At 47.1% G+C, this 22,098-nt stretch overlaps 1 protein-coding gene across 2 annotated transcripts in view; it reads left to right on the top strand.

Annotated features, from left to right (window-relative positions):
• The first annotated feature begins 4,489 nt into the window (after positions 1 to 4,489).
• CMTM7 (CKLF like MARVEL transmembrane domain containing 7) overlaps positions 4,490 to 22,098 on the top strand; it is a 42,602-nt gene continuing 24,993 nt past the window's right edge. Inside the window, exon 1 of one of the 2 annotated variants that reach the window (XM_082348785.1) lies at positions 4,490 to 5,199. In XM_082348785.1, coding sequence (XP_082204911.1) covers positions 5,041 to 5,199 — 159 coding nt within the window. In that variant the 5' untranslated portion in view covers positions 4,490 to 5,040. The remainder of the gene's footprint in view (positions 5,200 to 22,098) is intronic. The other variant, XM_082348784.1, reaches the window with a different exon arrangement.

Below are 22,098 nucleotides of genomic sequence, written 5' to 3'. Positions count from 1 at the left end.
TCTAAGATTCATGCACAAAGATGCTAATCCTGGTCTTATGTATAATAGGGGGGAAAAAAGAACTAAATTAGCCTAAAACCGTAACAGGAGGAGAATGATTCAATAATTAATTAAATTCATTGAAAGAGACTTTAGAAATGAATGCACTACAACCCAAGTTTATTCAGAGTCAGAATTGGTTAGCACCATCATTAATGATTTAACTTTGTATTTTTAACACATTTTTCAAGCTGTGCTTGAACTGTGGTTGCTAGATTGGTTATTAAAACGAAGATCAGTTGTTAAAGTGCTGTCTTCCTAAAAATATATAATGGAGAAAAATAAGTTGTACACACACACAGAAAATCAATGCTGCCACTAAAAACCCTTTGTGAGTAATTTTTAACAGGAAATGTTTGTGGTATAACTTGGTGTTTACAAAAGGCAGAGCAAACCAAACTGTAAAGGGTGGTGGGATCATGGGGTGATTTCAGTTTTCTTTGTTTTTTCTGAATTTCCCCCAGTTTTCTACACTGAGCAGGAAATACCTTCATCATCAGGAAATAAATATTTTTAAATAAAAGACGAGAGAAGGCAGTGGTTTCAGCAGGTCCAAAAGAAAAAAAGGATCCTTATTACTTGTGGAAAAATTAACATCTTCAAGTTCTCTTATAAAGGTGGGCAGGTGACCAGAGCAATTGCGTAAAAACCATTCAGGGGACTATGCCCATTCCTTGGTCTCCTTTTGAAGGGAAGTGTAGTCATCTTTGGTCATCATTTATTTCATTTATGAAAGATTTCATGGATAAAGAAGGAAAAAGAGCCTCCTCTCCTCTCCTCCCTCTCCCCTTCCTTCCCTCCCATCCTGATAACTTCGTAGGAATACTGATGCTGATAGAAAACGTTAGCACAAAAAGCTAATTATTCCTTACATTTGTATGTTGCTTTGTTACCTTTCTTAACATTTTCAGATTCATTTCTGTTTGAACCTCAAAAATGAGCACTATCAGCCCATTTCACAAACAGGAACACTGAGGTCCAGATAACTTCACTTGTGGGCAGACCAGCAACCAAATTCCCATCTCCTCATTCCAAAGGTTAAGCAAATAAAACCAGGACCCTTATGCAGACTGTCCCACTGCTAAAGGAGTTAGGGGTCCTCCATTGCCCCACTCTTGCAAATGTACAGCCGCAAAGCATAGCAAGTCACAGCCAGTGGAGAGCATTCACAAAGCAGATGGTCTACAGGGAGCCTACCTACAGTCTACTTGAGAAGTCATGGCAACACACAGGAAATTATCAGAAAATGAGAGAAAATTGTCCAAGGCCAGCTTCACTGCTGACCCATCCAATGTCACCGTGCTCTCATCAACCACTTGCAGACATCAGTCTGCAATGTGACATCCACTGTAGGGTGGGCTTTCCAGAGACACATTGGGCGGGGGTGGGGGTAATTCGGGGACCACCTGTGTGAGTCAGCGCCAAATTCTCAAGTGTAGGCAGGAACCAAGTACAAACATCCTGAGCCGGGCAGCAAGCGTTAGCAATGTTTCGTGTCCCTCAGTTGTTTACAGACGTTTCTTGGGGGTATCGGAGGGACATGGTACAAGGCATGTAAGCTGGTCAAGGTTTATGAACAAAAAGGGCAGATCTGAAGCAAGGGCAGCCCAGAGGTCTTTGCTTTGTTGTTTGCGTGCTTGTTTTTTGCTAGGTCCTGGCTCAGAATGCTGTTTGCCCGTCTGCCAGTGCCCCAACCTGCCAGACACAGCCGTCCTCCATCCCAGCCTATTTCAGGGTCCACTAACGTGTACCGAATGCCTGAACACGTGTAATCTCATTCACTCCTCACAGCAGCCCTGTGAGTAAGCAGCGCCGCCCCCTGCTTTGCAGATCTGGAGATTCCTGCTCCGAGGCACCTGGATTCCCAGCCAGGTCTTCTAACTCTGAATCCAGTGCTCTTTCCACGCTACCCTTTTCTTGAATCTCCAGATAGGTTTCCCCCCATTTTCAAGTAGAAGATTATTCCTTATGCACAACAAATAATGCAGAGGGAGCATTCATGTTCAGACTTAGTTTTAATTTAATAGACCAGTGAAATTGATGTGACCTGTTAGTCACATCTGATAGTAACGATTATCCTTGGGCTTCATGGCAATTAAGCATAAATAAATGGTTCTTCCACTATCAAATTGAAAAGTAATAAAGATGCACCGTTGTGTTCCAGGCATTGTGATTGGTGCCATGGATGTCAGGATAAAGGCCCAGAAGAGCCTGCACACTGTTGAGGACTTGCTATGTGCCAGGCACTTTGCTGAGGACTTTCCAGGCCTTAATTTATCTAATCCTCATAGGAGTCATGGCAGGTGGTATTTTCCAAAGATGACTTGACAGTATCACCATGCAACTTCCTAATCAAATGATGGGAGCCCACCAGGGTCACCTTACCCTTACTGGGAAGTGGGAAGTCAGGGAAGGCTTCCTGGAGGAGGAGGGGCCATCTCATCCACACACTGAAGGATAAAGAGCTGTTAACCAGCCGTCAGTGGAGAAAAGAGTTCAGACAAACACTCAGAGGCATGATATAGCAGAGGGCGTGACGTTCATTCAGGCTTGAGCGTGGGGTCCAAAGGAGTGGAAGCTGCTAGATGTGGCTGGCGAGGTGGCAAGTCAAGATGGCAAAGGTGGGTGGGCCCCCTCTTTTGAGTGCACCCAGCCCTGCACCCACCAAAGCCCTTCCTCCCCAGGGGGCAGCCCTTCCCACCAAGAAGTCATCACCCCGTGTAGACACCTCTGTGTACTTGGCTGCAGGTCTGGTCTGTGGAGCCTCTAATTGCACTCCCGACCAGCACGCAGCTCTTGTGCTGCCAAGCCTCTCGCTCGGGCTTTTAAGTGATCATGATAAAGTGATTAACACAGAGTGGCCACCACCAGTGATTATTTCCGATCTAAGCTGGGTGGCACGTGGGCCAACGGCAGTCCGAGAAACCCAGCCAAGGCTCAGCTCCAGTGGACTCTGGAAACGCCAGTGGTTCTCAAACTCCGGCATGCATCTGAATCACGTGGGAGGTGGAGGGCCGACCTTGCCAAAACACAGATTGCTGAGCCTCACCCCCAGAGGTTCTGATTCAGCAGGTCTGGGGCGGATGGGGGGGGGTGGGGCTAAGAATTTGCATTTCTCACCAGTTCCGGGGTGATGCTGGTGCTGCTGGTCTGGGGACCATACACTGAAAATCACTGATTTAGAAGATTGCTGGAGAATTGGATGAAGGCCCCTGGAAGGAGGGGAAATTATCCACTGCTGGGTTTTTCTGCTTGCCTGAAGCCTTCACTTCAACAAAGACCCCCTGTCATCTCCATGATGGGGTCCGAAGCCTTGGAAAAGTACAAAAGTGATGATGTAAATCTGTATGGAAAACGACATGCATCTGGAGCTGTCACAGAGCGACTGCACGGCTATCACATTATCACAGCAGCCCCGAGATGCAATTATCTTTGTTTTATAGAGAACGAAATGGAAGGCACTGTGACTATTATCTAAACAGAAAACAGATATTAGAGGCAATTTTTTTTGGTCATGAAGACTTTCAAATGTACACACAAGTAGAGAACATGGTATTACAATTCCTGAAATGCCTCAACTTTGGCAATGATGGTGCTCAACTTGAGTGGTCATCAGAATCACCTGGGAGACTTGTCAAAACAGATTGCATGAGTATCTCGACATTCTAGAATTATCAGGACTTTGCCACATTGACTGTCTTCTGATGACAGGACAGCACTGGCATCCAATGATGTCATGAGGTAGATTTTTTTGTGTTATTTCGAAACATTTGGAGATATATCAAGTGTGGCCACAGGGACACTCTGCTCAGAGAGGACACTGATAACATTTCATTTCTGTAGTCCTGCTTGCTCATTTTAAAAGTAACCCGGGGGCTTCCCTGGTGGCGCAGTGGTTGAGAATCTGCCTGCCAATGCAGGGGACACGGGTTTGAGCCCTGGTCTGGGAAGATCCCACATGCCGTGGAGCACCTAGGCCCGTGAGCCACAATTACTGAGCCTGCGCGTCTGGAGCCTGTTCTCCGCAACAGGAGAGGCCGCGATGGTGAGAGGCCCGCGCACCGCGATGAGGAGTGGCCCCCGCTTGCCGCAACTAGAGAAAGCCCTCGCACAGAAACGAAGACCCAACACAGCCATAAATAAATAAATAAATAAATAAATAATAAAAAAATAAAAAATAAAAGTAACCCAGAAGGAGTGCAATGTAGCGTCTCTAACTGTTTGACAGCGTCTACTGGAAGTAAACCTATGTTCACCTTGTGACCCAGCAAACCCACTCATTAAGTATTTTCCCGGGAGAAATGAGAGCTTCTGTCCACCAAAAAATCTCACCAGAATGTTCACCACAGCTTTATTGGGATTAATCTCGATGCATCTTGTTGAGTGAAAGAAGCCAGACACAAATGAAAATATTCTGTATTATTTCAAGTCCATCAAGTCTGAGAAGAGGCAGAACGAATCTATAGTGACAGAAAGAGGGAAGGAGCACGAGGGAACTTTTTGGGGGGTATCGGCCCGGTATTTGTTGCTGTGGGCGGTGGTTGCACAGGTGTACATACACATACATAACAACGGAGCTGAACACGGAAGGTTTGGACATTTCAGTGTATGTGAGTTACACTTCAATCAAGTACCCTTAGCACATATCCGCAGCCGCACCCACACCAGATCCCAGGAGGCTGAGACCCAGCTGTGCCTGGGCCTCGCCCATCTCGGAAAGGCCACGGCCCAGTGCGTCCGTTTCCCCCCTCCCTCCAGCCCAACTTTCGCGCCTCCCCGAGGGCGGGGGCTGCCGCCACCTTTCCGGAGAGCTCAGGCCAGGCCCTCCCCTGCGCGTCCGGCGGAGGCTGGGTGGGCGTCCTCAGCGCGGGCCGGGGGCTCGGGCCCCGCCCCGGCGCCACGCCACGCCCCTGCGCCACGCCCCCGCGGCCCCACCCAGCCTCTCTGCTTCTGGCCTTCGGCCTCGGCAGCTGGAGGCTGCCGGCCGGCGAGGGCCGCGCGATGTCGCACGGACCCGGGCTCGTCCGCACCACGTGCAGCAGCGGCAGCGCCCCGGGAGTCGGGGCCGGCGCGGGGCAGCTGGGCGCGAGCTCTTCGGAGGGGCTGCTGGACCCCGTCTACCCCCGCACCCACGGAGCGCTGCTGAAAGTGGCGCAGATGGTAAGAGAGGCCCGGGCGCGAGCCGGGGTCACACGGGGTGGCCGCGGAGGGGACGCGCCCGCGGCGGGAGCATCGCGCCCCGGGCGGGGGTCTCGCCGCCCAAGTCAAGTTGGAGGGGGCTTCCTCGGGCGAGTTGCGCGTGCAGCCCCCGCGCTGGAACTCGGCGCACCCATCCGGCCTGCTCGCGCCTCCCCAGCTCGGAGGTCCCAAGTTTTTCCAGCCACTCTGCGGAGCCTGCGAGCTGGTGACCGAAACCACGGCCAAAGTTCCTGTGTGTCTTCCTTCCTCTTCTCGGGCCGCGCCGCTTCGGACCCGGGCCGGGGGTGGAGAGCGGCCGGGCGGCAGCGCTCAGGCCACGGAAGCCGACCTTCTCCCGCCGCCTCTTTCCCCGGACTCCGCGCCGCAGGGCTTCCTGCTCGGGGCTCACCCTCGCCCGAGCGCGGGGTCCGAAGGCCAGGCGTTCACGGGGGTAGAAAGCCCTGGGACCCTTGGGGCAGCCGTCCCGGGCCCTGCCCCTCAAGTTCCAAGGGCGGGCCGGTTCTCGGGGCCGTTGGACGGCAGCGGTCAATGGGGAAGGCCTTTTGGGGAGCCGGTACTTATCTGGGGAGAGCGGGAGTCGCCGGAATGGGGCTCACTGTAGAGCGGGCAGGGCGAAGGCCTGGGCGCCGAGTGCCACCGGCGCTGCAGGGACCTCCAGCAGCGCAGACCTTGCCCGGCCTGTTATCCTGTTCGCCACTCTTCTCTGCCTTCCCATGTTTTTCTTCCTTACAATTTTAAAATTTCAACACCTTTCCCGTTTGTTCGGTATGTTTTGAAACTGGGCTGGGCTCTTTGTGACTCCACTCCTTGTCATGTTTGCAGCCAGAATGGTGAGGGGGAAGTGGTAGTTTTGAAAGGGAGGGTGAAGGAAGAGATGTGGGTTAGACGCAAGGTCACAGACCCAGAGGCAGGGCCTACCAAGGTGGGCCAGCCCCAGGCCTGGACACGGGGTGAGGGCTGCCCAGGCCTCCACAGCTCTGTTACTCTGGGTGCTGAGCGTGTGTAGAGGGGGCTCTGGTTTTCTGCTTGGGCCAGACCTGAAAGGGAGAGGGACTTAGTTCCCTTTTCTCAAAGAAGAGCGTCTAGATGGACTAAAAATTAGGAAGTAGAGGCATTTTAGTTACTAACAAAAAAAATCATGCTGAGCTGCGTTGGTTGTTTGTTTTTTTTTTTTAATAGTTTATTTATTTTTATTTATTTATTTTTGGCTGTGTTGGGTCTTCATCGCTGCGCGTGGGCTTTCTCTAGTTGCGGCGAGCGGGGGCCACCCCCCACCGCGGTGCGCGGGCCTCCCACTGTGGCGGCCTCCCCCGTTGCGGAGCACAGGCTCCAGGCACGCGGGCTTCAGTAGTTGTGGCACGCAGGCTCAGTAGTTGTGGCTCGCGGGCTCTAGAGCACAGGCTCAGTAGTTGTGGTGCACAAGCCCAGCCGCTCCGCGGCATGCGGGATCCTCCCGGACCAGGGCCCGAACCCGTGTCCCCCGCATTGGCAGGCGGACTCCTCACCACTGCGCCACCAGGGAAGCCCGCTGCTTTGGTTTTGAGCAAGGTGACATTTGAGTTGAATCTTGAGACATGAATGTGGGTGTGTCGGGCTGGGCATGCCCCGTTGGCCTCTCCACGTCCTAATTCAGTGTGCTTAAGTCAGAGCTGGGCGATGCTGGGGTGGTGGAAAGGAAGGAGATAGGGTGAGACATGGGCCAGTGTTGGGCAGTTCTTCCCCTTCCCACCCTGACATGTAGAAAGAGGCTTCTCTCACTTCTTGAGCATTTGCTCTCTTCTTACCTCTGTGCAAGCGAGGCGTGGGGAATACAGCCGTTAAGAAGATAGATCCTTTCGGCAGTGACTGGGACATTTGCAGAACCATAATAGGGAAGGAGAATCAGAGTGTAGTTTCATAAGCAGTAAAGATGGAAATGTAAGTGTCTTCCAGAAGATTCCTTGATTTTATTTTTATTTTTTGGCTGCACCACGGGGCTTGTGGGATCTTAGTTCCTCGACCAGGTATTGAATCCAGGCCCTTGCAGTGAGAGCACGGAGTCCTAACCACTGGACCGCCAGGGAATTCCCAGAAGGTTCCTTTATTTACTCAGTAAATATTGAGCACCTACTGTATGCTAGAGCAGTGTGGAAAGCAGAGTAAACCAGACAGGTCAGCTCCTGTTCTCTTTATGATGTAATAGGGAAAGTATTAGTCAAATGATTTTAAATATAAAATTATAAACTGGGACAAAAGCTATGAAAGAGAGGTCCTCAGTGTCATAGAGAATTAACTAGGGGGTCTGCCCTGTCTGGGAGGTAAGGATGGGCTTCTTTGAGGAAGGAATATTTGAAGGATGAGGGAACAGTGTTACCAAAAGAAGGAAGAGCACAGACAGTGGCTCTGAGACTGGAGGAAGAAGTAGTGATAATGGTTGGAGGGTAGGAGCAAGGATGGGAGTGATGTGGATGAGTCTGGAGAAATATGCCAAGACTAGACCATCTAGGGTCTGCCAGATAGTGCTGAGGATATGGTCCTTATTCTAAGACTATCCCAGAAGTCATCATGTCGATAATCGACCCACCATTGAAGTGATGGTTCTCAACCTGGGGCTGTACAGCCCCCTAGGGGTCATTTTGGAACTTTGTGGAAGCTTTTTTTGGTTGTCACAGAGATGAGGATCATATGCAGGATGCATTTTATTCATTTCAGTACGGTAATGAAGGCACTGCAAGTACTTACTATTCTAAAGAGGTGAATTGTCCGAAATATGATTGAAGGAGCCTAAGTGGGTGTGTGAGTCGGGGGAGAGTGCCTGAGTTTTCTGGCCAGAGAGAGCATCCTAAAGACTTTCTAGGAGGTCGGAGCAAGTATGGGCTTCCCTTGGACATTCACAGCCGAGATTCCAAATGGAGTTAGACTTTGGGGGATCGCAGCCTCCGATATAACCGTGAATAGACCTGTGAGTGGAGAATGAGCCAGCATAGCCCAGAATGGCCCACCCCTCCGTGTTCTGTTTCAGATCATTTGGTTCCCAAATGCAACCTGCACCCCCATGCCCTGTTTCCTGGAAGCTGCAGAGTTAAGGGCAGCAAAGAACCTCACTGTCAAGAGTCTTTGACCCCAACCCAATCCCGATGCAAGAACAAGAAACTGCTGTCCATCAATGGTCAAACAAATAAAAATAATAAGACATAAGTTATGGGCTTTATTCCCAATAACAGAAGTAATACTTGTTCATTGTAGAAACTTTGAGAAACACAGGGAAGAAACTAGAGTCTTCCCCCAAGTCTCCCCCAAGATTGATATTTAAAGTAAGATTTTCTACTATTTCATAGGAGAGATATAATTTGTGGTTGTTGGTTTTGTTTTGGTTTTACAAAAGAAGGATGATACTCTACAGTTTGTAAAATGCTTTTTTTGCTTAATATGTGATGAATGATTTCTCATGTCACTTAAGGTTTGTCTGCAATTAGGTTTTCAACAGTGTTTTTATAGCCAGTCACGAATGTCCCTTTGTCTGTGTGACCAGCCCCCTCCCCCTTTTTGTGGCTCAAGGAGCTTCCAGTTCTGCCCATTCACGAACAAGACAGTGATGAACTCCCCTGTAGAGAAGTTTTGGTGTGCAAAGCCATAAATACTTCCCAGGGGTAAATGGCCCTCACCTTTCACAGAGAGGAATGGAGCGCCTCTTGCCCTGCTGAGCATGCTGGCATTAAATAACTGTCTAGACTTGTTAACATCTAGAAATTAATGGTTGTCCCTTTATCATCCAGAAATTTCAAGGAGCCAAGTGTGATAGTAGTAATATTTTAAGTCATAGTAGTATTTTTGGTGTCTGATGGTTTGGAAAAGGAACAGTGACATGGATGGACCGGGAAATTTTGTAATGCTTTTATTTTATTTTTTTAGAGCTTAATAAGAAAAGATTTATTTCTTCATAGTTTATATCAGTCATTGGTTGCTGGTGTGAAAATACATCTTTTTCACAAGTCACACGGTGCAAGGCTGATGGAGTCACCACCGTGACTTTGGGACACCCTCTATGACACATGCCTTCTTCAATTGAAATCGAAGAAGATAATAAGCACATAAGGATCTTACAGGTTCTCTTTTATTCTTTGGCTCAAAGGTGATACCATTGGTCAGAAGCAGCCACATGTCCTTTCCAAAAGCAAGGGGTCTTGGAGAAATCATCTTCTGTATGTCCAGAATGAAATGAGAACTGTATAACGTCTACTGCAGTCTTTCTTTTTATCAAATACTTTTAAAGGCACTTGTATTTAAGCTATGGCAACAGCCGCGTACATTGGAAGGATGATAGTACCACACGGGTATGAGGCATTATTTATTCAGGCTGCAGAGCATGTGGATTTCCTAACTACTGGCAAGAATTCCCCTCCAGGGCACCCCAAATAACTGCCTGTCCCCCCCACCCCGGATTGGGAACCACTGGCCAGAGAAGATGGTCCTGATGCAAACAGCAGCTGAAGGGTCCATGAGGCTGGGGTACCAGGGTGGGGATGGGGCTGGTGCATTGCCCCTGCATGAGTCTGGACAGAGTTGCACAGGGTTTCTGGCATTACAGTGGGTCCTGGAGACCCTCCGGGACATTCCGAGGCCTCCCTGTGTGGGTCAGTGCATTGATTTCAGTTCTGTACCAGGGAAGGCCTTCTCTCTGCTCCCTTCCTCCCACCCCTCATCCCCCACTCTCAGTGCTGGCGCTTCCTGCCCGGGCCCCTGGCTGTCCATCTGTTTCCTCCCCCTGCCATCTGCCCGAGGTGCTGCCCCAGGCCTGCTGCCTGGGGGCCTCCCTCTGACCCGCCGCCTGCCACATGCTCTCCTTCTTCGTCACCCGTTTGGCTCAGCAGCTCCTTTGCCCACTGCTCACTCCCGGGCATTCCTCTCTGGGGTCCTTAGCAACTCCTGGCATCCGTGGCCTGGCTCAGGGCCTGGTGCTGGCGGCTGGTCCTCCAGCCCCGGGTCTCCCTGAGAGATGAGGGCTCGCAAGGAGAACGGGGCCTCTCCCCAGCGCGGCCCCGTCCTGCTCCCTGGCGGAAATCAGCACCGAGAAGCTTCTCGGCGTCCTGCTGAGAAAGCCTTTCACCTGCTTTGTGTTTTACTTCGCAGCGGCAGTGACAAGGCTCTTCCTTTCCCTTGAGCAGCCTTTTACTTTAGATAAATAGAAGGATAGACTGATTGATAGAGAAAGAGAAATTGTCTATAAAATGGTTGCCACACATTACTCAGGGAAGGGGTTGCTGTGAAATTTAAGAGTAAAGAGGGTGTCCTTTTCATTTTTTAGAGATGGAGAAAGTGAAGGGAATTCAGAAGGGAATGAGAAGGAGGGGGGAGAAATTAAAGGCTTTCGGGTACAGAGTAAATTGGACCCTTATGGAAGGCAGAGGGAGTGATTAAGTATAGCATGACCCTCCATATCTCTTTACTCACTTCTTCCTCTTAGGTTTTCTTTATTCCCCTAAGGAGGTGGCAACCATGCTAATATTGTTTATAAAGAAATCTTTTTTAAACTTTTCCTCTCAAATGATGAAAGTCATACTTAACTAATTATAATAATAGCATCTATCACACATTGAGTTCCTGTTAGGTGACAGCCACTGGGCTAGGTGTTTTACATGTGTGACCTCATTTAATCCTCATGATAGGTAGGTCCTATCATTATCTGCACCTTACAGATGAGGAAACACAGAGAAATTAGGTAACTTGCCCAAAGTCACAAAGCCATAAATAGTGAAGCAGTTTGAGTCCAGATCTTGAGCTCATAAAAGGACAATTTGGGGTTATTTTTTTTCATTATCAATATGCCATGAGAATTTTTCCACGTCATTAAACCTTATTTGAAAAGGATGCTGTGATAACTACACGTGGTAGTTGGTTGGACCATAACTTATCCATTTGGCTCCTCATTGGTGGGCAGACGGTAGCAGAGCTAAAAGGAGGTGCTCTGAGATGTGACAGCAGGTACTAATGACAGTTTCACCTTTTGCCAGAGATGAACTCAGCCAGAGTGGGGAAAACCCCTCACTGGGGTATAGGCCAGACAGTGTGTGTCGTATTTTATAAAGCGTTTCACATGTTACTGTCTGGGCTGCTGGAAGGCTTAAGAGGAAACCATTAGTATCATCTTTGTGTTTAAGTCCTAAGTTCCTCCTGAGAGGAGAACTAAGGTTCGGGTGTCTGCTTTATTATGTCAGGCAATTTTACATGCAGTTCCCCTTTGTTTAACCCTTAATGACTCTGTTATTTATTTTCCCCTTCTGTTGGTTGAATGAAGGCTGAGAGGTTTTGTAACTTGCCCAAGTTTCAAAAATTCCATTAAATTCTGGAGCCAGCATTTGAGCCTAGGTGTGGCCAAGGCCCAACCCTTCCCCTCCATGGTGTGCTGTCTGTCTGTCTGTGTATGGCAGACAGGCTCCCAGGCTAGCCCACTGTGGCAGACACACCCTAGGGGGACCCCCAATGAGTCACAACCTTATGTAATTCCATCCTCTTGAGTGTGGGCAAGAGCTATGACTTGTTCTAACCAATAAGAAATAGCAAAGATGATGGGATGTCATTCCCATGGTTATGTCATATGCCAAGGTGAAGGGATGCTGCAGATGTAATTAAGGTTCTAAATCAGATGATTCTGAGTTGATCAAAAGGACATTATCTCCAGGTAGGCCTGATCTAATCAGGTGACAGCCCTCAAAAGAGGTACAGTTAAGTCCCCCACATATGAACGAATTCTGTTCCAAGAGTGCATTCGTAAGTCCAGTTTGTTCATAAGTCCAACAAAGTTAGCCTAGGTACCCAACTAGCACAATCAGCTATATAGTACTGTACTGTAATAGGTTTATAATACTTTTCACACAAATAATACATAAAAAACAAACAAACACAAAAAATAAAGAAAACGTTTTTAGTCTTACAGTACAGTACCTTGAAAAGTACAGTAGTACAGTACAACAGCTGGCATACAGGGGCTGGCATCGAGTGAACAGGCAAGAAGAGTTACTGACTGGAGGAGGGAGAGGAGGTGGGAGATGGTAGAGCTGAAGGATCGTCAGCAATAGGAGACGGAGGGCAAGCTGCAATTTCACTCACGTCTGACGTTGATGGCACAGGTTTGGTTCCTTGCTGGATTCAGTTCTATCTACCCTCTTGAAAAATGATCCAGTGATAGTAGTAGCTATCATTGGGTAGTAGCTCCTTTTTTCTCGTCATAGATGACACGGTAGTACTGGATTGTGTTTTGAATGGCTGCTGCCACCTTTATGTACCATTCTATGTTCAGGTCCTGTGCTTCAAAAACTAACAGTGCCTCCTCAAATAAAGAAAATCCCCTTGCCATTTCCTGCATCGTGAATCTCTGTGGATATCCTGGGCTTGAATTAAAGATACTGTACTACTGTACTCTATACAGTACTGTAAAGTACACAAAAGCACAACCACTTGTAGAGGATGCACGCACGTGACAGTGTACGCCAGACATGTGAACTAACTTATGTGATTGGACTTGCAAACGCACGTTCGCATCTTTGAAAGTTCACAACTTGAAGGTTCGTACATAGGGGACCTGCTGTACTGGGTTCTTGCCAAAGGAGACATGCTCCTGCTGGCCCTGGAGAAGTGAACTGCCTTGCTGGGAGAGGGCCTGGCAGAGGACCACGTGGCGAGCATCTATAGGTTCTGTCTAGAAGCTGAGAGCAACCCTCTGCTGACAGCCAGCCAGGAAACAGGGACCTCATTCCTATAGCTGCAGTAGCATATGAGCTTGGGTGAGGACCCCAAGCCTCAGACGAAACCCCTGTCCGGCCACCACCTACACTGCAGCCTTGAGCAGAAGTCTCTTGCCAGGGCTTCTGACTGGTGGGAACTGTGAGATGATAAATGAATATTGTTTTAAGCTACCAACTTGGGGTAATTTGTTATGCAGCAGTAGACATCTCACACACCCACAGAAGCCCGGGCCTCCTGCATCAAATCTGGGGCTCTCACGGCTGCTCCTTAGCAAGAAAACATGGGGCAACAGCCGTGCAGGAGACAGGAGGTACAGTGGCCATTTTTACAGTAACAGTTATACAAGTTTTTTATCTGGGCTGTGGTCACGTGTCACTGAATTCCTGTGGAGTAAATCTGTTGGTTGAGTTCTTGCTCTTAGCATTGTGCTGAATGCTTTAAATGCAAGAACTCACTCGTCGTTACAACATCCCTAAGAGGTGTCAGTATTTCCACTTTACAGATGAGGAAACCGTGTGGGGAATTTAAATACCTTCTGTGCAGCTACTAGACATGTAAGAATGGCCCCCATCGCCCAGTAGTCCCACTGTCCTCCAGGGTCACTTCCCAGAGCCATTCTAAAAAATAAAAATCCTGATGCAAACAGTAATTACGGTTGTACAATTGTTAAAATTGTATTTGGTTTTCTTGAACAGATAACATTCACATGATCAAGATTTTAAAAGTTCAAAAAGTCCTCCAATTCTCGCTTTACCTTCCTGGAGGCTACCAGTGATACTGGTTTCTTGTATATCCTTCAGGAGATATTTTATGTTTCGATGTGTGTGTGTGTGTGTGTGTGTGCGTGTTTGTCCATCTTCTTTCCATCTTGGGGATAATTCCGTATGTGTTCAGTGTATTCTCATTCTCCTCATTTTCCTTAACAGCTGCATTGTGTTCCAGAGAGTAGATTTACCATAATTTATTTAACCAGTCCCCTCTCAACAGGCATTTAGGTTATTTCCCATCTTTTGTTACGTCATAGTGCTGTTGTAGATACCCTTGTACATATCATAGTTCTGTGTGTGTACCAGGTAATCAGAAGGAGAAACTCCTAAAAGTAGAATTCCTGGACCAAATGTTGCCTGCTCTTGGAAATTTTTTCATCTGTCCTGTAATTTAGATTCTCACACATCTCCTGTGATCTTCTCCCAGAGGGTTTCAGGGGTCTTCCACATTCATTGCCATTGAGAGACTCTACTTCGTGTTCAGGGTTCAGAGTTCCACTGCTCTAGACTCCCACTTAACTTTATGTAAGATGTTAAGAACCGGAAAAGTCTAGGGAACAAGAAGACCTGCGTGACCAGCTTTTTTCTTAGAATTTCCCAACATCCATCACAGGGAGTGTTGAAGTCAGCTTCCCTAAAGGCAGAGCTAGAGATGGGGATTCTTGTGCAACTGGTTCTTGAGTGAGGGCAGCAGTCAAGGGCAAGAGGAGGACTAGACAGATGGGTTTGAGAAGTCTCGCCTCAGCCTGATCTTGCGGGGAGCTCTGGAGAGTGAGGTGCACCATAGAGATGCTCCTGTAGCCGTTAGCGAGTCATAATCTTTTGGCTGGTGGAGGGTCTGGCCGTGGTGTTTGATGGCTGCCGACTGATCAGGGTGATGGATGCTGAAGATCGGGGCTGCTGTGGCAATTTCTTAAAATAGGACAACTGAAGTTTGCCACATGGATTGACTCTTCCTTTCACAGATGATTTCTCTGCGGCCTGCAGTGCTGTTTGATAGCATTTGACCCAGTGGAGAACTTCTTTCAAAATTGGAGTCAGTCCTCTCAAACCCTGCTGCTGCTTTATCAACCAAGTGTTTGTAATATTCTAAATCCTCTGTTGTCATTTCAACACGCTTTATAGCATCTTCACCAGGAGCAGATTCCATCTTAAGAAACCACTTTTTTGCTCATCCATAAGAAGTGACCTCTGTTCTGTTCTAGTTTTATCAGGAGATGCAGCAATTCAGTCCCATCTTCAGGCTTCACGTCTAATTCTAGTTCTCTTGCTGTTTCCACCACATCTGCAGTGACTTCCTCCACTGAAGTCTTGAACCCCTCAAGGTCATCCATGAGGGCTGGAATCAACTTCTTTCAAACTCCTGTTAATGTTGCTTTTTTTTTTTTTTTTTAATGTTGCTATTTTGACCTCCTCCCATTGAATCATGAATGTTCTTCATGGCAGCTAGAATGGTGAATCCTTTCCAGAGGTTTTCAGTTGACTTTGCCCAGATCCATCAGAGGAATTCCTATCTATGGCAGCTATATAGTCTTAACAAAATGTATTTCGTAAATAGTAAGACTTGAAAGTCAAAATGACTCCTTGATCCATGGGCTGCAGAATGTTGTGTTAGCAGGCTTAAAAACAACATTCACTTTGTACATCTCCGTCAGAGATATTGGGCGACCACGTGCCTTGTCAACGAGTGGTCATATTTTGAAAGGAATCTCTTTTTCTGAGCAATAGGTCTTACCGGTGGGCTTAACGTGTTCAGTAAACCATGTTGTGAACAGATGTGCTCTCATCCAGGTTTTGTTGTTCCATTTAGAGAGCATAGGCAGGGTAGATTTAGCATAATTCTTAAGGGCCCAGGATTTTCGGAATGATACATGAGTATTGGCTTCAATTTAATGTTGCAATAGCCCCAAACAAGAAAATCAGCCTGTCCTTTGAGGCTTTGAAGCCAGGCATTGACTTCTCTCTAGCTATGAAAGTTCTGGATGGCATCTTCTTCCAATAGAAGGTTGTTTTGTCTACGTGGAAAATCTGTGGTTTAGCGTAGCCACCTTCGTGAATTATCTTAGTTAGATCTTCTAGATAACTTGCTGCAGCTTCTACATCAGCACTTGCTGCTTCACCTTGCACTTTTATGTTATGGAGACACTTCTTTCCTTAAACCTCATGAACCAACCTCTGCTCGTTTCAGACTTTTCTTCTGCATCTTCCTCATCTCACTCAGCCTTCATAGAATTGAAGAGAGTTAGGACCTGGATCTGGATTAGGTTTTGACTTAAGGGAATGTTGTGGCTGGTTGGATCTTCTAACCAGGCCCCTAAAACTTTCTGTATATCAGCATTAAGTCTGTTTTGCTTTCTTATTTTTCGTGTGTTCGCTGGAGGAGCACTTTTAATTTCCTCCAAGAACTTTTCCTTTGCATTCACAGCTTGGCTGTTTGGCCCAAGAGGCCGAGCTTTCAGCCTGTTTGGGCTTTTGACATGCCTTTTTCACTAAGTTTAATCATTTCTAGCTTTTGATTTAAACTGAGCGATATATGACTCTTCCTTTCACTTGAACACTTAGAGGTCGTTGTAGGGTTATTAATTGGCCTAATTTCAATATTGTTGTGTCTCAGAGAATAGGGACACTAGAGAAGAGGGAGAGAGATGGGGAACAGCTGGTCAGTGGAGCAGTCAGAACACACACAACAGGGACTTCCCTGGTGGTCCAGTGGTTAAGACTCCATGTTTCCGCTGCAGGGGGCGTGGGGTCGATCCTGGTCGGAAAACTAAAATCCCACATGCTGTGGAGTGCAGCAAAAAAAAACCCCAACAAACAAACAAACAAAACCCCACAACACTTACTGGTTAAGCTCACCATCTTTTTTTTTTTTTTTTGTATTTATCTCTTTTTGGCTGCCTTGGGTCTTCGTTACTGCGTGCGGGCTTTCTCTAGTTGTGGCGAGCGGGGGCTACTCTTCGTTGCGGTGCGCAGGCTTCTCATTGCGGTGGCTTCTCTTGTTGCAGAGCACGGGCTCTAGGTTAACAGACTTCGGTAGTTGTGGCGCGTGGGCTCAGTAGTTGTGGCGCACGGGCTCCGTTGCTCCACAGCATGTGGGATCTTCTCGGACAGGGGCTTGAATCCGTGTCCCCTGCATTGGCAGGCGGATTCTTAACCACTGCGCCACCAGGGAAGTCCCAAGCTCACCGTCTTTCATGGGCATGGTTTGTGGTGCCCCCGAAAGAATTACAATAGTAACATCACTGATCACTGATCATAGATCACTATAACAAATATAATAATAATGAAAAAGTTTGAAATACTGCAAGGATTACCAAAGTGTGACACAGACATGACGTGAGCAAATGCTGTTGGACAACAGGCACCAATAGATACTCCAGGAGATCAGTGACGCCAGTGCTATTGTAAAAAATGCAATAAAACAAAATGCAATAAAACAAGATATGCCTATATTTAGCGCTGTGATCACCATTTCAACATATCGTTGTCTTAGTGTCATTTAGGGATAAAAAATTGATTTCCAGATGTAGTGGGTCATCTGGTCCCCCTCCCCTCAAATTTATATCCCCGTCCTAAACCCAGGGACCTGTGAATGTTACCTTATTTGGAACAAGGGTCTTTCCAGATTTAATCATGTTAAGGGTCTTTAAATGATTATCTAGATTTTCTGGGTGGGCCCTACATCCCACAACAAGTGTTTTTATAAGAGACTCAACAGCAGGGTTGTGGGGAAGGCGATGGTGATGTGAAGATGGGGCAGAGCTTGAGTGATGCAGGCATGAGCCAGGATGGCCAGAGCAGCCATGGAAGCTGGGAGAAGTAAGGAGCACACCCTCCTGAAGTGTCCAGAGAGAGCTCAGCCCCGCCAACTCCTGGACTGCAGCCCAGTGATATTGATTTTGGACTTCCAGTCTCCAGAACTGTGAAAGAATAAATTTCTGTTGTTCTAAGCCACCAATTTTGTGGTAACTTGTAACAGCAGCCACAGGACACTAATACAACCAATTAAAGACTGTCCATTGTGGGCAGACTTTTCACAGTTTGTCCTTTTAATTGATTAATTAATTTATTTTTAATATTTATTTATTTGGCTGCGCCGGGTCTTAGTTACAGCACGCAGGATCTTTAGTTGCGGCATGCATGTGGGATCTAGTTCCCCGACCAGGGATCGAACCCAGGCCCCCTGCATTGGGAGCGTGGAGCCTTAGCCGCTGAACCACCAGGGAAGTCCCTAGTTTGTCCTTTTAGAAGCGCTTTGCTTATTTCCAGGCATGCAGTTTTGGAGAGGTGATGGCCACCCTCCGCCACTCTGGCTGGCATTACGCCTCCATCTTCTTTATTTTAGCACATTTTTTTCCTTAATAGGTTTTTCAGAGAGAGAAGCGGTCCTTGAATTTTTGCTGAGAAAAGCAGAACCATAAAGACAGAGCCAACTTGAAGAGAGCATCAGAGTCATTCTCAGATGGCAGGGTGGAGGCAAAAATGAAAAGTGGGTTCCAGAGATGTGCTGTCTGGCCTTCCACAGACAGTAAATGAAGTGTCCCCAATTCCCCCAAACTGTTAGAATGCCAAATAAATTTTACCGCATTCTAGTAGAATCTTTACAGGTAAGAGACTGCAGCTCAAATACGTCTTAAAATGGTCGAGTGAACCCTGCTTAATTTACTGCTTGTGAAATAGTTCCTGTTTTAAATGTTTGTAGAAGTGCCCAATGATTTGTCTCTAAACTATATATACTTTTGTAACTTTTTATTTATAAATAATTCCAGATATACAGAAACTTTGCAGGAACAGCACAAAGAACTCCCCACATACCCTTCCCTCAGTTTCTCCGGTTGTTGACATTTTGCCACATTTGTTTAATCATTTTTTATTTATATACATGTTATTTTTTTTCTCTGGACCATTTGAGAGTAAGTTGCAGACATGATGCCCTTTTGTCCCCAGTGCTTCAGTGAGCATTTCCTAAGGACCTTCTCTTACAAACTGCAGTATGGCTCCCTCCATCAGGAGATCAGTGACACCAGTGCTGTCGTGTCTAATCTATCAGCCTTATTCGGGTTTCACCAGTTGACCCACTAACGTCCTTTTTCTGGTCTAGTGTTGCCTTCAGTGGTTGTGTCTCTGTAATCTCTTCAACCTGGAACGGTCTCTCTTATCTTTCGGGACTTTGACATTTGTGAAGAGTCCAGGACAGAGCAGCCCCATCATTGGATATTGAAGTTGGTTCAGAGGGACCCTCTGATTCTCCGTGTTTTGTGGCTACAACAGAGGCAAAAGAGAAAGAAACGAAAGAAAAGTGTTTGGATCATGGTGACTTATCTCCCTTTTAGTGCTTTTGTTTTCACAAAAGTCCCTTTTGCAGACTTCCTATCTGGGGGTAATAGTTCATGTTGAGCTTAACTGCATGTCCTGTTAATAAAAAGAAAAAGCAAAAATGGCTTAACTCAAAGGTAACATCCTTAGGGGACTTCCCTGACGGGCTAGTGGTTAAGACTCCACGCTTCCACTGCAGGGGGCACAGGTTCAATCCCTGGTCGGGGAACTAAGATCCTGCATGCCTCATGGCTCGGCCAAAACGAAAACAAAGGGTAATATCCTTGGGACAATGGCTAAAATTGCTTGGGGGATTCCTCACAACAGCCTCTATCATTTAGTTACTATTATTTTCCTTTCTTTTTTTTTTTTTTGCCATGCACCCGAGTTCACAGTAGTTTATGCCATCAGATACAGAGTTCAGCTGACGTATTTAGCTGTTGACCAAAACCCCGGGCTCCCACTCCCAGGGTGCAGGCTTGTTTCTGGTCCACAGCTGTGCAGCCGCGCAGCTAGTTCTCACCCATGGAATGAGCGTAGAAGTGTTATTTGTCGCTTCCTGTTTGAGGCTTTTAAGAGGCAGGATTCTCTACTCTTTTTTCTGTCAGCTGTGTGCAGAGGACTCCAAGGCCCCATTTTTCATATTTATGGTTTAGTTTTGTTTTTTTGGGCTGCGCCATGCGGCTTACAGGATCTTTGTTCCCCGACCAGAGATCAAACCTGGGCCCTCGGCAGTGACAGCACTGAGCCCTAACCACTGGACCGTGTGGTTTTCCCCTTTTTTTCCTATTTAAATATAAGGAAACAGAAACAATCCCAGGTCTAGAGATGGCCTGCTTCCCCCTGTTCTGCCTCTGAAGGACCCCCCCCGTCTGAAGTAGTCCCCCACAACTCCACCCAGCCACCCCCCCATCACCCTGTTCTGTTGCCCAGTTCTGCTTTCTTCCCAGCACCTCTTTAGCTGAAATCCCCTTGCTCACATCTTCATTACTTGTTGGTGGTGAGTCTTCTCTACCAGGACCTGAACTGCGTAAGGGCAGTGACCGTCCTGTCTGGGTCACCACAGGGTGCCTGGAATTTAGAAAGCACTCAGGATCTTTTTTTCTTGTTGTCGTTTTTGTTTGTTTTTGCTTTTTTTAAAAAATTTATTTTTTTATTGAAGTATGGTTGATTTACAGTGTTGTGTTAATTACTGCTGTACAGCAGAATGATTTAATTATACATATACATATATATATATATATATATATATATATATATATATATATATATATATATACATATATACACATTCTTTTTAAAAAATATTCTTTTCCATTATGGTTTATCACAGGATATTGAATATAGTTCCCTGTGCTATACAGTAGGACCTTGTTGTTTATTCATTCTGTATATAATAGTTTGCACCTGCTAATCCCAGCCTCCCTCTCCATCCTTCCCCCGACCTCCTCCCCCTTGGCAACCACCAGTCTGTTCTCTATGTCCGTGCAGAATCTTTTTTTTTTTTTTTTTGAATGAAATGAAAGAAAATTTTCTTTGCCAAAGCCTCTGGTAACAGCACTCCTTTCAGAAAAGTCAGCTTGGGTGAAGTGCTTGAGAGGCGTGGACCTCCTCAGAAGACCCAGTAATGATAATTATTAATCATGATCATTAATAGGGATAATGAGGGAGAGGGGAGTGGCCGAGCTGTGGAAGGGCCCGGGGCAGTCACTTCAGGCCTGCAGGCCAGGAGGCAGGAGCCTGCGGGGAGAGGCTGGATGCCCGATTTTATTTAGTTGGGTCAACAGCTTTCCACTGACTTACGCACTCAAAACGGGGTTCCGACGCCGAAGCAAGCAGAGGTGAGCCGAGGGATGAGAGAAGTGTCTGCCGGTTTGTCAGGCTGTCAGGACGGAGCTCCTAATTTAAAGCAACACCAGCAAACACTGAACAACGGCATCGCTGTAGTGGATCAAAGGCTGAGAGAATAGAAGACCTGACGCAGCCAGCTCACTTTCGGATTTCTAGTTCTGGCTCGAGTGGTAAACCTTTGTGTGGTTCTAGTCGTGGCTCTTTGTCTGGCAGAGGCTCTGCTTCAGGTCACTGCATCAGATATTTATTTGATGCTTCCTCTGTCCCAGCCCTGTGCCAGATGTTGAGGGGGACAGCGGTGAACAAGGCTGATCAGACCTTTCCCCTTGGGCAGAAGATCTGGACACTATACAGGTGTTGTATATCATCACCTCCAAGGCCGCATTATTTTAGACACTGCTAGGAAAGGAAGCCAGTGTTAACTATATGAGGATGCAAATCTCTTATCATTTAGAAATTTTATTTTATGCTCCTTGAAAGAGTTCCTTTAGACTTAACTAAATGGAGATTTTATATATTCTTGTGAATACATAAAAAGGAAACTTGATGAAGGAAAATAAATTGGTTAAGATATTCCTAAAGTGGCCCTCTTCTAAATTTCTTTTTTTTTTTAAGGACTCTTTTTAAAGAAATCCTTTTTAAAGTATCTTTGCATACTCTGGTCCTCTGTGCCATCCAAAGTGTGAGCAGTGCAGCATTCTTTAGAAGAATCTGTGAAAGAACTAAAAGCTACTGGTGCTGGGCTCGTAAGCTGGCTTTTGACTGTTTTGATGTGCCTGTTTCACCATCTCGCCATGTCAGCCCCACAACCTCTGGTTCCCAGGGCTTCGAAGAGTGCTCCGCTCTGGCCTCTGGGATTTTCTTCCATGTGCTGACACCCATTGGCAAGTTTTGATGCTGGCACATGGCAGGCAATGGTAACTGCTCCACAGGTGCTGTCTGGTCTGGCCAGCAGCAGGTATAGCTCCGCCTCCGGTTGGAGGGAAGAGATGGTGTGAAAAGACGGGGCGGGCGTCTTTGAATCCGTGAAGTGTGATTAGCATAGGGGCCGAGGGTTTTGCAGGAGGAGGCAGAGGGTGCTCTGGGTCCTCCCAGCCTGTGCTCAGACCTTCCCGGGAAAGGCACCTCCAGGCTGAGACCTGAGCGTGGGATGATGGCAAGGCAGGAGGAAAAGGCGGGAAGAGCGTTCTGGAGGAGGGAACGG

The sequence above is a fragment of the Balaenoptera borealis genome (genome assembly GCF_965194805.1).
Source record: "Balaenoptera borealis genome assembly, chromosome: 12".
Taxonomy (NCBI): Eukaryota; Metazoa; Chordata; class Mammalia; order Artiodactyla; family Balaenopteridae; genus Balaenoptera; species Balaenoptera borealis.
This window is presented reverse-complemented; position numbering and strand designations above follow the sequence as displayed.